The sequence below is a fragment of the Mastomys coucha genome, unplaced genomic scaffold (assembly GCF_008632895.1).
Source record: "Mastomys coucha isolate ucsf_1 unplaced genomic scaffold, UCSF_Mcou_1 pScaffold6, whole genome shotgun sequence".
In the NCBI taxonomy this organism is placed as follows: domain Eukaryota; kingdom Metazoa; phylum Chordata; class Mammalia; order Rodentia; family Muridae; genus Mastomys; species Mastomys coucha.
In genome coordinates, this window is record NW_022196912.1 from 38353810 (window position 1) to 38370757 (window position 16948).

Genomic DNA, 16948 nt, shown 5'->3' on the forward strand with positions numbered 1-16948 from the left:
AAAAAAAAAATCTCAGCATCTTTCTTAGGATTTCTACTGCTGTGGTGAAACACAATGGCCAAACACAAGTTGAAGAGGAAAGGGCTTATTTGGCTTACACTTCCACAACACTGGTCATCATAGAAGGAAGTCAGGACAGGAACTCAAACAAGGCAGGAACCGGAAGGCAGGAGCTGATGCAGAGACCACAGAGGGGTGCTGCTTGCTGGCTTGCTCCTCATTCCTTGCTCAGCCTGCTTTCTTAAAGAACCAAGGGCCACAGCCCAGGGACGGTCCTACCCACAGTGGTCTGGACCTTCCCCCATCAATCATTAACTAAGAAAAGGCTCTACAGCTGGATCTTATGAAGGCATTTTTTCTGATTTGAGGTTCCCTCCTACCGAGATGGCTCTAGCTTGTGTCAAGTTGACATAAAACTAGCCAGTACAGCAGCATTTCAACATCACCAAATATTTTTTATTCCTCCTTTTGTTCCTGGAAATCTTCCCACTGTGGGGCCAATTGTGGTCCTGGTGCTGTCCTTCTGGGCCCCTTCTCTGTCTTCCTTTCTTCCTGCTGAGCAGAGACCTGTTTCACAGACTGGCTCAGGTGCATTGTTCTGATCCCATCATGATGTTTTGTAAAGTCCCACCTCTCATCTCATAACTGTATTGCTCCACCCTTCTGAAGACATCGGTCATAATGCCTGTGTCTTTGTTTCCTGTCTTAACAATAGTGATGGTAAGCTCCTCAATGTTGCTTGGTTGCTTTGATCCTATTGGAGACTTTCTTTAAACATCCAGTAATGCTTCATATGTGTTCATACATGAGAGTTGAGCTAATATGTTGTGGTGGGATGTCTGTGGATGTAGATCTGTGTCTCTGCACAGAGGATAAACGTGGGGATATAAGTGTAAATTTGTATCTGTGTGCTTGTGTTGTGTATAGTGGTATATCTGTGTATATATTTGTTGGGAATGGTGTGTCTCATGAGGATAAAGGAAGAAGATATATAAGTCTGTCGCTATATGAGTATGTCTGTGTATGCATGGATAAAGGTGTGTGCAAGTCGATATAGGCATAGAGGTAATGTCTGTGAGTCCCATGAGAATATAGGGAATAGATATAGACATGTAGGTGTGTGTCTCAGGACTATATGGCAGTGGATTGGGGACAGTGTCAGTTAACCTCTGTGGCATGTGTCTATATTGGGACAGAGGAGATGTATCTGGGTGTCTATTGTGTGTGTATGCTCATGGTACATGGGATATTAGTGAGAGAGCTATGTCTACATGTGTATATGCAGGACCTGCCAGCTAGTGGCCTCTACAGTAAGCAGTTTTCATTCTCTAACCCAGTCTTTGGAGAAAAGACAGGGGTAATGCAGGATAGGATAAGCTTGGCTGTGTCCTTTTGCACTTGGACACACGCAGATGAGGAGACCTCACTGTTCTATCCCCAGGTGTCTCACTGCCCAGTTTTGAGTTCAGCACTTCACTGTGTCCAATATCACACAGTCCCTTCTCTACCACTCAAGGGTATTCTTGTAGTAGCTGCTTAATCCCCTATCCTTCAAATTTCTACCCTACTCCGCCATCCCTATCTCCATACTGATATATTAGACTGTGCCCCATCAGAGTGAACTCCACTTCAGCAAACCCCCAGTCCCCTACTATCCATCTCTCTGATCCAACTCTTACTGTTGCTACTGCTGCTGTTGATGTTTAAGACAAGGTTTCCCTCTGTAGCCTAGGCCAGCTTGGAATGCACCATGTAGAACAGGCTGGCTTTAAACTGCTTCAGGAATGCTTGGATGATCATCAGGTGTTACCCTGCTCAGCTCTCTGCTTCTTTTGTGGCCAAATTAAGTCAGGAGACACTGTCTGTGCTTGCTTTCTCTACTTCTACTTCTTTTGAATCCATACGTGCAAACATTCACTCCCCCTCCCCCAGTCAAATGCTACCACCCAAGCAAGAAACATCTCTAATATTCTCCAAGGGACACAGAGAAAGCAGGCTTCCCACTTGGCTAACAATCATGGAGGGCTCTAGCAGGTCACAGTGGGTCCTCACTTACCTGCTTCTCTCCCATCTTTCTCTGCCACCCCAGACTCTCCTCACAGTATCTCTGCAGCCCTAAAGCCCTAAAGGCCTTGGGGCCTGATCCTAGGCCCCTGTTCTCACTCACTGCTCCTTCCCGAGTCTCTGGCCTCACCTAATCTCATAGGACTAATCACTATCTTCTACTGACTGCTCTCCAATGTCTGCCTATAGTCAGACTTCTCCCCTGAAGTTCAGATCTATATACTCAATTGATTACTCAACATCTCTCTTTGATGTCTAGTAGTTCTCTCGAGTTTATCATATTCCAAAGACAATGACACTCCTCCCTGTCCCATAATCTGTTTTCTCTTGGTTGTCTACAAGGCCTTACCCAATCAAAGCCCCCTTTCCCCTGAATCACCTATGCCCTAACCATGCCCACCACTCCTCTGCCCCCAACCCCCAGCTCTGTGACAGTAGTGGTAGACAGGCTGACCCAGTGACCTGTGGGAAGTGAGACTCTTGCACATCCCCACAACCAGCCTACTTCCGTGTGAGTCATAGCCATTATAACTACAGGATGTTTATTTATTCATGTCCCAACACAATATAGCAATATGAGGACAGGGGTTTTATCTGGTCTGTTGGCTTCATTGTTGGTTACTGCCCAGTACCCAGGACTATATTTAGCATGCAGATCGTTCCTGAAAACGTTCTAAAATAGGAGAATGAAAATCATCGCATGGCTTTTCACACATCTCAAGTTAGGCTTCCAAAGTGTATATTAGAGGTTTCGATGACAAAAATAATGTCTCATGCCTTTCTGTATCTCCAGATTGTATACACACATACACCTGCACACACACACACACACACACACACACACAGAGAGAGAGAGAGAGAGAGAGAGAGAGAGAGAGAGAGAGAGAGAGAGAGAGTGAGTCCCTGATTGGTCAATGCCTGCCGATGACAGAATGGCTTTAGATGGCTAAATCTACTGAGAGGGAGGGTTAGCTCCTCAAGGCCTATAGCTCATAGCTATGCCTCTTTAGGAACCCTGCTTCTGTCTGTGCCTCATCATGGCCGTGTTACTGACTTGGGTTCATCCTAGATGCCAGCTCTGGGTCCAGGAGACCAGCTACCAGAGAGAATGGAGGGCAGACATCACCTGACATGCACCTGTGCAGTGTTTCCTACAACCACCCAGAAGCCAAAGGCCCTCCGGCCCACTTAGAAGCAGAGCTGGCAACCTGAGAGCAGAAGTGGGGATAGTCAGGACCAGCACAGCCTCCTATTTACATAGTTTATGTAACCAATACCCAACTCCACTGGAACTAAAAGTGACAGATTTTCAGACAAAAAAAAAAAATTTAAACTCTTTATATTCCAAATAGCATACATAGTTGAGACAGTGTCTATAGCAGTGCCTTCCTAATGCTGCAACCCTTTAATACAGCTCCTCATGTTGTGATCCCCAACCATAAAGTTATTTTTGTTGCTACTTCTTAACTGCAATTTTGTTACTACCATGAATCGTAAATATAAATATTATATACTGAATATCCAATATGTGACCTCTGTGAAAGGGTCATTCATCCCCAAAAGGGCCGTGACCCACAGGCTGAGAATCACTGGTCTATAGCCTCTAAGAGTAAGTCAGAACTAAGGATGGAAGGGAATCGGGATTTCAGTGTTTCTTGGGTAAACACATTTCACCTTCAGAGTAGCAATCCCCACACGCACACACATCTAGTGTCAGAGTCTCTACCTGCCAGGGGCCTCTGCCCTTGAGCCTAAGGCACTATTATCTAAAATGCCTTCTCTCCTCGTATCAGGAGAGAAGTATCCACTTTCCTCCTCATCATATACTCGGATGGTTTTAGCATGTCCAGGTAGATGAGTCCCCGCTGATGTGTATTGTTGCCCATGCTCTACTGTTGGTCATTTCCAGACATCTCATTACTGGCTACCCATGGCTCCTGAAGGCTATGGTCCTGCCCGAAGCCCTCCCACCTCCCTTTATGTCCCCAAAGTTATCCCAGACGGGACACAGAATGAGATGGCTGTCAAAGATTTGAGGATGTCATAAAAGAATCACAAACAAACAAAGGAGACATGAAACTCAAGATGGAATACTCCTGTGGCTGTGGACACGGAAAAGTTGGGGAAGCCACCAAGCTCCTAGACCAGTCTGAGGCAGGTCTCCTTTCCAGTCTGGGTCTTTCTACTTTCCTCAGTTCTCTCGCTTGTACTTCAGCCAGGAAAGACTGTCACCAGCAAAACTCCAAAGGCTGGAGCATCTGGCCACCCTGGGGGCTTAGTACTCACACAGAACTCATTTTACACCAGCAATCACTGTCGTCCTCCTAAGGACTGGGCCCTGAGTTCCTTCCATCTTGTGGCTCTGCCATTACAGACCTTTGTTTCTAGTTAATGGCTAAAGATCATGATATGAGGTTGTTCAAGACTATACCTGTTTGCTGCTCAGGCCCAGAAGTAATGCCAAGTCACAACTGCTCAGGTTCCCATTGGCAAAAGGCAGCAGCCAGGCCCCTAATCAAAGGACAGGACTAGGAAATCCAATCACTACCACAGGGGAACAGACCCAAAGAAGGACAACCAGCCACTTCAGGCACAGCTTACAGGCTCGGGGTCTCTGAACTCCACCTCTGTCCACACATACACAGGAAGCCCCAAACTAATTACCACTGCCATCAAATATTTGACCATTGGGAACTCTGCAACTAAACACGCTGTACCATTACACTACTTAACACCTCAGTGACAAACAACAGAAGGCAGAGGAAGGGAATGGTGTTTCCATCTTTGCCTGAGCTCACACTCTAGTGTGTCAAATTGGCTGCTTTGGTTTGTGGCTCCCCAGTTCAGCTTCTTCCAGGGGAGCTTATGTTCCATGGGTGTTCCCACTGCATGGGCTCTGCTCTCTGCCCAAACCATAGTTGGACTGTTACAGACAGTGCTGAGGCAAAAATGGGTAAGCTCTGCCTGTGGAGAGGAGTCAGGTCTGGTTCACATTTGTTACTGATCAAAACAGGAAGTGCTTAGCCCATGTTCTAAAGTGCACATCTCTCAGACAGCGGGTTTTTTTTTTTTTTTTTTTTTTTTTTGAAAAGCAAATGCACTGTGGTTTGCACAGTGATGCAGCCCGGGCTGCTACGTGAGCAATGCTTCTAGCATCTCCCATAGCCTCTTGCCCTCTCCTTGACCCCAGAGCAGGCTGCTTCATGCAGGGCACATGCAGCATAGCCATCACTCCAGTACTGCCCAGTTCACCTTTAGCTGTGCCTCACCTGCAATCATGGTGTGACTTCCCTAGACATATCGGACAGCTTCCTGTCTGATGTCTGCCCTTTCCGTAGTCCACAGTCATACACTGTATGGCAGCAACCCTAAGCCCACCGAATTTCAACTGCTGGACCTTAGTTTCACACGGCTGTCAAATGATTCTGACGGCAGGCGCTGCTACTGCTAGAAAAAAATACATAGGCCTCTTCTAAGGTCGAAGTTGAGGCTGCTGTCGGCTTCCTCTTCTCCTCAGATGTCAAGGGTGTCTCATGATGGATCCTTTTCTGCCAGGCTATGTAGCCTTCTGACCAGCTCGATATCACAGAGGGAGAAGGTGACAGTGCAGGTGAAACTGACACCGCCTGAGGTCCCCACTCATCTCAAGAGAAATCTCTTCTCCGGAGACTTCAATGAATCATAATAGACCTGTCTTAGAGTTCCACTTGCTGTGATGAAACACCATGGCCCAGAGCAATGGAAAGGAAAGGGTTTCTTTCAGTTACAGTTCCACAACATGGTCTATCATTGAAGGAAGTCAGTGCAGGAACTCAAGGCAGGAACCTGGAGATAGGAGGTGATGCAGAGACCATGGAGGGGTGCTGCTTACTGGTTTGCTTCCCAGGGACTCCTAAACCTGTTTTCTCCTAGCACCCAGGACCACAAGGCCAAATGTGGCACCGACCATGTCAACCATCATCAAGAAAATACAGCACAGGTTTGCCCACTAGCCAATTCTGGTTGAAGCATTTTCACTTCCAAAATAACTGTAGCTTATGTCAAGTTGACCAAACAGCAAACAAATGAACACAGGCCTGAAGGATTTTGAGGTTGCCTGACTATCCTACCTTACAATTCCTACCACAGGTATCCAAGAGAGAAGAGGGAAACAATTAGGTTCAACAATTCCCAGAGAAAACTGCCTTCCATTCCTGGATCCACCAAATGCCCCGCAAAGTTCTTCCCTGATACCTACTAGATGGCTCTCAGATCAAGTAAAAAAAAAAAAAAAAACTCTTATGGGAGGAAAGTATTTATTGGGCTGGGCTTACACTTACAGGTCACAGGTCACAATCCATCACTGAGGAAAGTCAGGAAGGAACATCTAGCAAGATCTTGAAGCAGATGAGGTGGGAAAACAATGTTTCCTGTGAGTTCAAGGCCAGCTTGGTCTACAACCCAGGCCCACCTGGGATAGAGCTACCCACCAAGGACTGGGTCCTTCTGCATCGATGAATAATTGGAACAATCCCCCACAGACATGCTCACAAGCCAATCTGGTCTGGGCAATTCCTCAGCTGGCTCTCCTCTCAGATGACTCTGGGTCGTGTCAAGTGGGCCAAAATTCAAGTTAACTTTAGAGTAAGCAGGAAGCCCCTCTCTCGTCTTCAAGGTGTCAGAGAGAGGAGGAATTCTTTATCTTGGGTAGTCAAAGGAGATATTTAAAAGTCCCATGTCAACCTCAAATAGAAGCTAATTCAACCGGAAGGTCAGGATTTGAGGCACTCATCTCATGCACAAGGCCCTGGGTTCCTTCCCCAGCACCAGAAGGAAAAAGAATCATAATTTTACCAACAGCAAAACATCCACATAAACATGGAATAAGGCTGTTCATCTTAACTCTTATAAAGGTCAGTGTTTAATGATGATGATTAAATGACTGTCCTCCTTGCACAGAAATTGAAAGAATCAAGTCGAGAAATGACACATCAAATGCATCTCTTCTAAATCCAAATGTATCATTTCACAAGCCCACATCAGCTTTTCAGATTGTAGCATTATGCTAGTTGGAACTCTGACTACAGCTTTAGCTGCACTTAATTGTAAGTGCATTTGGGCTTTATTAATGCTGAAGAGACCAGGATTGTGCACAAAAAAAAAAAAAAATTACAGCAAAAAAAGAAAAACCATGTTGAAGTTGGGGGTGTATCTCACTTGCTAGAGTTGTTGGCTACCATGCATGAGGCCCTGAGTTCAATTTCCAGTACTGCATAAGTTGGGTGTGGTGCTATATTCCTGTAATGGAGGATGGTGGCAAGCAGGAAGATCCAAGGTCAAAGCTGTCCTCAGTCACATAGCAAGTTACAGCTCTAGACCAGCCTGGGACACCATTTGAGCTGCAGATACACACACACACACACACACACACACACACACACATCCTCAACAGCTTCAGTGGACCCAAGCTTGATTCCCAGCATTCACGTTGGATCACTCACAATCACATGTAACTCCAGACCCAAGGGAATCCAATCCCCTCTCCTGGACTCCACAGGCACCAGAAGCACTCATGATACTTACATACAAGCAGTCAAAATACTCACACACATAAAAATCTCTACAATGGCGGTGGTGATCATTTGGTTCAGCTCCACATCACTTTCAAGATGAGTCTTTAAAACTTAAGGGGAGAAGTTGCTCCGTAGAATTTGCCCACTTAGCCCTTACTGGCTTATCCAAAGAAATAAATGTATAGAGAGCCCATGAACTGACCACTAGGGAAGAACCTGATGAAATACACTTTGTTATTCAACCAATTCTATTACCATCATTATTTCCATGCTGCCTAGAACCCAAACTTTGGTCCAGATCTGAGTCACTTTCAGTCAGCGAAGGGATGTATCACCCAATCAGCTAATGCTGGGGGCAGGGGGCAGGGGGAGGTTGGTTTTGTTTGGGGGGGGCTGTTTGTTTTTTAGATAACCCTGAAAAATGGGTCAAGATGGCAAAGAACATTCTGGAAAGAAAGCACAAAGTCCTGAAATGAATGGGTTACTTGAAATTATAAACTATTTCTTCACAGCTTGGCTCTGCAGATCATCTCAGAAAAAGATGTTTTTACAAACAGAGCAGAAACGTGACCAGCTGCACCTCCATTTACATCTTTGTTGCACAATGCATGTGACTTGTTGGGGTTCCAACCTCGGGAGAAAGCAGCACTGGTGGTTACTTTCCGAAGTGAAACTTCCAACCACAACCTCCGGTGCACAAAAGGCGGAGTGAGTCACAGGAAGAAGCCACTTGCTTGCAAAATGCATTAAAAGTAACGCAGGCTGAATGGACTTCCTGCACCAATGAACAGATCGCTGGCATCGGGACAGGCTCCTCAGGGCTCCCGACCATTTCGGGGAGGATGAGACCATTAGAAATCTGGGCACGTCCACCTCTACCCTGTTCCCTGCGTTCTCACTCTGCCCAGGCTGCCAGACCTGCTGTCTCCTCCCAGGCCCATGGCTCCCATCCGAGGTTCCCCAGGAAGGCAGATCTGACTGGACACCTCCTACCAGTCAGTCACAGGAACACCTTGTGACTTAAGCAAGCACCAGTGGCTGCTTGGTCTCCAAGGTCCTTTAATAGAATGAGGTGAGGTGTTCTTTGTAGAGGCTTCTCCGGTTTGGGCAAGTGGGGTGGAGCTGATGTGAGTCCTAAGCAGACGGCATTCCTAAGCTGGCCAGATGACAGACACGAGCACGGGCCTGGGCTGCATGGTACACAGCATATGAGTGCATCTGAAACCCCACAGGACTTATTAAAATATTCTCGGAGGCCCACACCCACTGGTAGGGTCCGTAAGTCTAGCGTAAGGTCCTGAACATTTATATTTTTAACAAACTCCCAGATCCTCCAGGGCCACAAAGAACAGATTTTAAATCTAAACAGGCTGTTTGGCCTCCAAAGCTCACTTAAGGATTTGGGTCTCAGATTGAGCTCATCCAAGGGACATCAGCACTGAAACACTCCCCTGAAGAAACTCCCCTGCCTCCACACAAATCCAATCTACAACCTGGCTGGTCTCCAAGCCTGGCACTACAGGGAAAGGCCTTTGTCAAAGCACAGGCTGCTTTCAAAGGCTATTCGAGCAACAAGAACCAACTGTGCCCCCCTGTGGCCACTGGCTTTCACTGACTTCCAGGGTCAGCTTCTCTGGTCAGGCTTCCCTTCAGGGACCAAGCCTGGCTGTACCACAAGTGATAGCCATTATCCTCTTTGATGCTACAAGATAGAAAGAAGGGTTACACATGTAAAGGCCATGCTGGGGGTGTAGGGCATGGACTTGCCTAGCATGCATGAAGCCCTGGTTCAGTTTCCCCAGTACCAAATAACCCAGTCATTGCGGCACACACGTGCAAACCCAGCACTGAGGGTGAGGCATGGCAATAATGGTCATAATTCAAAGTCATCCTTGGCTCTAGTGTTCCTGACTATCCTCATGAGACTCTGTCAAAGAAACTGATGCTGGGAAGATAGCTCGGTGGATAAAGCACTTGCCATACAAGTGAGAAGGCCAGAACCCACGCAAAATCCCGATGTGGTGGCCACCTGTAATCATCAATGGAATCGTACAAGCTTACTAGAAAAGGGAAAAATCTCGGAGGCCTGTCACCTCTCCTAGTTCATGGGAATGGGCCCAGTTCTGTTCACACTCCAGAATGTGATAGAAAACACAGATAGACAAAGATGGTCAAATAGGGTTACAAGTCTCAGCTCTGATGTTGGGACCACAGGCCTGCTGGAGAGTGTCTGGTACCAGAACTTTATGTGTTATCTTTCACAAAAGCTGTCCCAGAGAGCTGCTGGCTAAGACCAGCCTCCCCAAACCCCCAGTTCTTGGCTTCTGATACAAAATGGGAATCTGCTACTCTTTGAAACCAGACCAAGCCCTTCAAATTCCCAGGTGAACAAAGCTCATCTCTGGGAAAGTTTAAGCATCCAAAACTCATTCTGTCTGCCTGGAGGTGTGAACTGTGGGGACACAGGAGAGCCTTGGGTACCACCATAGAGGTCTGGTGTCAAAGGACAAAGAGAACACATATGAATGAGTGGCCTACAGACAAGTTTATCCTCGCTTTTATTTCAGATACGAGAGCCTGAGACACTGCAGTCAGGTTGCAGAGATCTGTGGAGATGTTCAAGGTTTTCTTCTGCTTTGTAACATGTAGAATGTGCCGACACCCAGGGACCTACTGGAATTTGGACTCCTCGGTTTTTACCGAGCAGTGCCTTTAGCATTTAAGGATGATATACTCTTCCATCCCCTCCAAAATCACCAAGGCCAACACAGCAATCTGTAGGAAGTCCCCAGACATTACTAGCACACGGTGTTAATAGGATACGACCAACCTCAGCTCAAGCTAGTCAAGGGCTTTGGTGGATTCCTTCAAAATGAAAAACTAAGGACAAATGTCCAAAAGAGAGGGGCAGTGGCTATGAGATGAAGAAGCCCCACATGGCAAACAGGACCTGTGAGGCACTGCACTATGTACTGAACCTTTTCCTGTGCCCCCTGGCTCCTCAACAGTCCTTCCAGGCCAGGGAGGAGACAAGGTATTTCAAACCAGTCTCTCAACTTCACGATCCAATGTGGGTTGTGCGAGGACCACAAGCATTCTCTTTAGTGGAAAGGATACGTTCTTATCTCTCAGGGATAAATGGGGTTGGTATGATACCTGCATGAACTCAAACAACAGAAAAGGTATTTATTCCCATAGTGAAGGGTTCATAACCATAAGGATTCTTTTTATGTGTGTCCCCAATCCATTTGTGTGCAGATCATTGGATGGGTGTGCATACACTTGTATGTCCGTTCATGTAGAAGCCAGGACCTCAAGTATTGTTGCTCCTCAGATTCAATCTTACCACTTTATCGAGACAAGGGTCTCTCACTGGGACCTGGGGCTTATGGATTCTACTAGCTGTCTGTCTAGACAGCACCAAGGATCCACCCATCCTCATCTCCCCAGCACTGGTATAACAAGCGCACACTAGGCTTCATACATGAATAATGGGGAGAGAACTTGGATGCGCTTGCTTGCATGACAAGTAATCTTACTGCCTGAGCCATCTCTCTAGCCCACATTAAGGGGTCTTTTTTTTCCTTCAAGTAAATGACTAATTATTGTATATAAGAAACCAGAAAAAAATAAGAACTTATAAAAATGATTTAAAGTTCACATGCCTGATTTTCAGAAGTCTTTCATCCATCTTGTTTATTACACAAGTTTCTAGCTCTGCATCAAGCACAACACAATGAAATATTACATTGATTTTTTTTCCATCATCGCCCCAGGCATTTGCAAACACACAGCCAACATTGTAAATAAAATATACTGAAGTAGTGATGCGAACCTGACATCCAAAGGGGAAGTATCCGTGGTGACAGAAGCCTGTCTCTGCAGTGTGCCAGGTGTGTTCTCCTTCATCATGTGGGATCGACATTTAAGGGCATGTCACTATGGATCGAGTAACTCACTTCCATGAGCAACTTTGAAATGTATGGTGCCCATATAGTATCCTATCCTAGCCCATGTCCTTGAGGCCCCTGGGTTTTAGTGCATATGCAGACAAGCAACTTGAGAGAACCTGGGTGCAGCTCCCATTTGGTTCTCACAAGGGAGCCTAACAGTAGGTGTCTGCATCACTGCCCGCACAGGGTTCTGGGAGAATTTCCAGAGATCGGAGAGTGTGGTATTGTGGAAGGTGTGCTCTGTTTCAGGGTAGAGTGGCAGGGAAGTTTAAAGTATATCAAAACTAGGTTCCCAAGCCAGGTGGAAGGGCCACTGTCTGTCTGAGATGGTGCTTTGTAAACCAGCCGTGGTTACAGAGAGACCCTGGCTCAAGTCCTAGCATGCTATCAGAAAGCCACCTGGACTGTGGGCTGCAGTGGGCACTTGAAGAGAGATTCCAAAGCTTCCCCTGGGCATGAGGGAGATGGCCATGAACCTCTGCAGGCTGATGAGCTCATACACAGTCCATAGCAATCAAAATACACATAAAACCAGCTGGTGGCAGAAGGGTTATCACGGCCTCTGAAGGTCATTAGAGGACAAGTCAGGAGCTCCCTCCAGCAGAACTTCCTGACCTTCAGGACAGGAAGGGAAGCACACCCTCCAGTCTCAGTTTCCCCACCAGTGGGCACCCACAGCAGATGACACAGTTGCCTTTCATTGGCCATTCCTGTGAACTATGTGGACCACAGCCAACCACAGAGCCCAGTGACTACAACGGCAGTGACCCTAGGTTTTCTTTCACAGAAAGAGTAACAGTCCAGTCTACTTCTTTTTTTCTTGTTTAACTCTTCTTTCTATCCTTCTTTTCCTTTTTTTCCTGTCTCCTCTGACTCTAGCAATGAAACATAAATAGAAAGGCCTTTCAGTCTCTGGTGTAAATCACCCTTTAAAAAAATAATACTTTCAAAGTAAAACAAAATCTTTTACCAAAATACCTCTTTCATTTTTCACATTGTTCTGAGACAGTTCACAGCTACCTTCTATTAGCTTAAAAAACATTGCTCAAATTATTACTTTTTTTTTCTTGCCCTTAGACTGCAGGGGAAAAAAAAACTAAGAAAAATTAGTGATTCAGAGATTCTAGAAGATCAGAGTGTGACATCCACAGAAAAGGCTCTTTGGATTGTCTAGCACGCTTAACTTTTAATGCATTTATGACAGCTGTAAGCCTAGGGATCCGGCGAGGATGCTCACAACAGCAGCCCAGTGACAGTAAAGTAATAAATAATATCTGCAAATAAAATAACTTAACTTCTGGAAACTACGTTTCTTAAAAAACAACCAGTTTCTTTAGTGGCATCCTTCGCGGTTGGCGTGCTGCTCGAGTCCGCGCTAGTGGCGCCTCCTTGCTGGGTAGCAGGACGCATGCTGCCTTAGGGACTACCCTTGTAATGTAAGGCATTGGAGTTACGCACAGCTAGACAGTGCACGCTAAGTAAATGCCTGCTGCAGATGCATTAAGGCATAAATAGCCCAGCCATGAGCTATGAGGAATGGGGAGAGATGCGGCTGCGTCACAGGCCACCTTTAACCAAAGCAATTAAAGAGCTTATCACCTAAGGTGAAACTAAGTCGGCAATACTTCGAGGGAACGTCTAAAAAGTCAAAGCCAAGGCCAGGGCTGAGACCCAGAGAGGCCCATATTCCCTTCACTTAGACTCGGGACACGGCCATCCCTGTGTGCAGAAAGTAGCATGGATGTCACTGTCATGGAAATGTGCCCCATATGCTACCGATCACTCTGCACATCAGAGTTCCAGGGTGAGGGGTCGAGGCACAGTGGTACTGAGACAGGTCTCAGGTGGCCTGCCCACTTCTGCTAAGGGGTCATCGCCCGTATTGCACATTAACTAATTGCTGGAGCAGACTGGACTGGAGGGTGCAGCATTACGAATGCTAACCCAGACAAAGGGCTGCTCTGCACACTACTAGTGCGCCCAATCCTCTTGCAGCCTATGGGATGAGATGCAGCCTCTCTCCGCCCTCCATGCTTAGAAGTGTCACCCTGGGGCGAGCAAGCGAGCGAGTCGAGGGAGAAACGCTTCTCTCTTAGGCAGATGGCCACACATCAGCCTTCCCAGCAGCTCCAGGGTCCCCACAACCTATCCTTTAATGCTCGGTCGCATCAAGCTGAGGATGAATGCACGTCCTGGTTTTCAAAAGGTGGCAGTGGCTCTCTCCAAAAGGTGAAGTTACTGAAAGTGTCTGAACAGGGGAAGTCGCAGGAATGGCTTCTCTTTAGCAATGGGAAGACATGGTCAACCACTTCGCAGAGCCGCACATACCTGGAAGGTAAAAGAACAGTGGGGTCACTGTCCACGGAGACATACCTGATACATGAAGGGTAATGCCACACTCTGGGCTGCACTTCAGGCTGGGGAGGAGTATACTACCCCAAGCCAGGGAGCAGCCAGCTACTCTGCCTGACTAGAGCCATTCTAGGCTTAGGAATTCACTGGAGGTGAGAAAGGGGAGACGGGATTATGCCAAGCCTGAGTTCATGAAGAACAGACAGCCTGAGCAGAGGTATAAGGGACAGTCAGAGGGAGGGCAGCAGGCGGGGGCATCTGCCTGCCACAGAGGCCATGTGCAGAAGGTGTTGGGGAGGAGCCACAGACAAGTCATAGCTCTGAAGCAGCATAGACTACACTACAGTCACAGTGAACAGGGACAGGGTCTTGTTCTTATCAAAGTGCAGATCTGGCATCAATTCTGCCCTGTTCCAGCTGTGCGATCTCAGGCAGAGAGAGGCCTGGATGTCTCCACACCCTGACTTCCTCTACCATAAGGAAAGGAAAAGGAAAACTGTACCACTTGCTTAGCATCAGAAACAGAATAATGTACCCAACGATTCATATATTGGAGACTCATCATTCCACAGTGGGTCACTTACACTTCAAGAACGAGTCCCTGGCCATGGGTCAGCAAGCCTGAGGCCTCCTCCAGCCTTACTTGCTGTGTGACTCTGGGAGAGTATCTTGCCCTCCCTAAGCTTCAAACCCTTCATCCTCAGGGCACTTCCTCTCCCCCAAGGAAGATGCTACCCAGCCATAGCCTGCACTGCAGAAGGAAAGCAGCTACATGAATCAGCCCGTGGAGGTTCCTCCACAGTGCTTCAGACACGCCCAGCCCTCTCCTGCACAGCCTAGACTTCTGTCTGACAATCTCTGGCCCCTTCTCCACTCATGCCGAGAACCAAAAGGGGCTTTCGAAATCCAAATTTCAGCAATTAGCATGTTCTGAGGCATGAAATGACTTATTCAGTAAGGCTGCGTGTGTGTTTAATAAAGGGCCTCCAAGAGACTTGTGAGAAACAGCGTGCCTGCACGAAGTAGGGAAACCTCCCTTAATAATACACCAAGAATTATGTCTTTCCTGGAGACTAAAACAAACAAACAAATTTTTAAAATACCTCCTGACTTGAAGGTCTATTAGCCTGAAGTTTGTGGCTATGGGGGTGGGTGGCTCCCCACTGGGAGCTGTCCCCTGCCAGGCTGAGGAAGGTACCAGAACCAAGCTGGTGAGGTTCATGTGCCCTGGCAGCAGGACCTGCTCTATCCGGGTGGCCCATTCTAGCCTCCAGGCATGGGGCTCCCTGGAGCAAGGACTAGACTAGAAAGAGAGAAAACCCTAAGCTCAGCGCTCCACCCAGTGAGGCTTCACTTAAAAATGAATGTTCCAGTTCATCCAGACTCAGAGGGATAACACCTGCTTGGCTAGGACCAGTCACACCCAAGAGCCTGCAAGATAACTCAGCCAGTTAAGAAGTGTCTGTCTCGAAAGTCCAGTGGCCTAATCCCAGGAACCCACAAAAAGAGGGAAGCAGAAAATGACCTCCACAAAAGCAGTCCTCTGACTTCCACATGCACACAATAGCATATGCATGTACTTGCCTGTACATGCACACACACACACACACAAATAGTAACTGAAAGAAAAGGTCATGCCAAGCTCTGGGCCTTGGTATACATGCTTCCTGAAGACGGGGCTTCATCTCAAAAGACCCATCTCATCACCAGGCAGGTGAAAGGCCCCAGCTGAGCTACTACAGGATAGAAGAGTGTGGGCTCCATCTCCTCTCCCCACTAAAGAGCTGCTTGAGGGCCTGACCAGGAAGCCAGGGTTGCCTCACATCTGGAACTGCTCTAGTCAAGCTGGACTCTAGTCTAGCTGCAAAATAACAACCATCTTCAAAGTGAGAAACTACCCTGGTGGTCTCTCTCCGAAATCCAGGCTGGCCTGGAAGGCACTATGCAGCCTACAGCTAGCTTCAAAGCTACAGCCTCTGCTTTCCCATGGTGCTGAGATCACAGGTGTGAGTTGTGACCATGCCCAGCTCACAAAAAAGCATGGGAGGTGTTTGCAAACACCAGGAGGAATCTTACATCCAACTCCCCAGATCCAACTCTCCAGCTTAGAACAGTGTTCTAAGCTGTCCTGTATGTTGTCCTCTGACCTTGACACACACACACACACACACACACACACACACACACACACACTAAAGAAGTAATTTAACATTTTAAACTAGTTTTCAATGTGCAAGCTATAAAGCTGGCCCAGCGGCCAGGAAAACAACTCAGAATGAATCTCACTCTCAGCACAAGAAAAAGGCAAAGGCCCAGCCATTGCCACGGTGTAACCTCAGAAACAAAAGTCGGTGTTGGCATGGGCCACATTCACAGGTGAACACCTAGGCAAAGCTCCAGGGACACCTGCAATCCCAGTACTAGGGAGGCTGAAGGAGGATTGCAAAGTTCAAGGCCAGCCTGGAGTCCACAGCAAGATCCTGTTTCAAACAAAGCAAAGAAAACTACAGCAAGCCAGGAGCTGAGAAGGCCACCTCTACAGTACAGGGCTGGCTTCACATGCCTAAGGGCCTGGTCTCTATCCCCAGCACCGTGGGGAAGAAAGTAGAAACCTCCCATGGTCCACGTGGGTTACATTTCCAATTGACATCCTAACTCGGGCAACTGAAGGCCTAGCTTCTGAACTCATACCATTGTATTCTACATATGACTCTAGCATCTAGTCTAACTGTTACATCCTGAGAGATCTGACTTCTTTGTTGTTGTCCAAAAAACTAAGCAGGAGAATAAAGATGTGGCATTGACCTCTATTTTTTAGAGGAATTAAAGATTAAAACAGGGCCCGGAGAGATGGCTCAGTTGATCAATTGCCCTCCCTGAAGGCATGAAAACTTAAGATTCTCAACATCCACATAAAAAGCCAGGTACCATTCATGCCTGGAACCCAGTGCTGGGACATTGGAGACAGGAAGGTCCCAGAAGCTCACAGGCCACTCAGGCTAGCCAAGTGGGTGAGCCCCAAGTTCA

The 16948-nt window shown here is 47.2% G+C and overlaps 1 protein-coding gene across 7 annotated transcripts in view; it reads right to left on the bottom strand.

Moving 5' to 3' along the window:
* Positions 1-11285: 11285 nt before the first annotated feature.
* Positions 11286-16948, bottom strand: part of Lpin1 (lipin 1) — a 108185-nt gene continuing 102522 nt past the window's right edge. For all 7 annotated transcript variants that reach the window (XM_031355818.1, XM_031355817.1, XM_031355820.1 and 4 more), the window contains one exon: positions 11286-13897. In XM_031355818.1, coding sequence (XP_031211678.1) covers positions 13738-13897 — 160 coding nt within the window. In that variant the 3' untranslated portion in view covers positions 11286-13737. The remainder of the gene's footprint in view (positions 13898-16948) is intronic.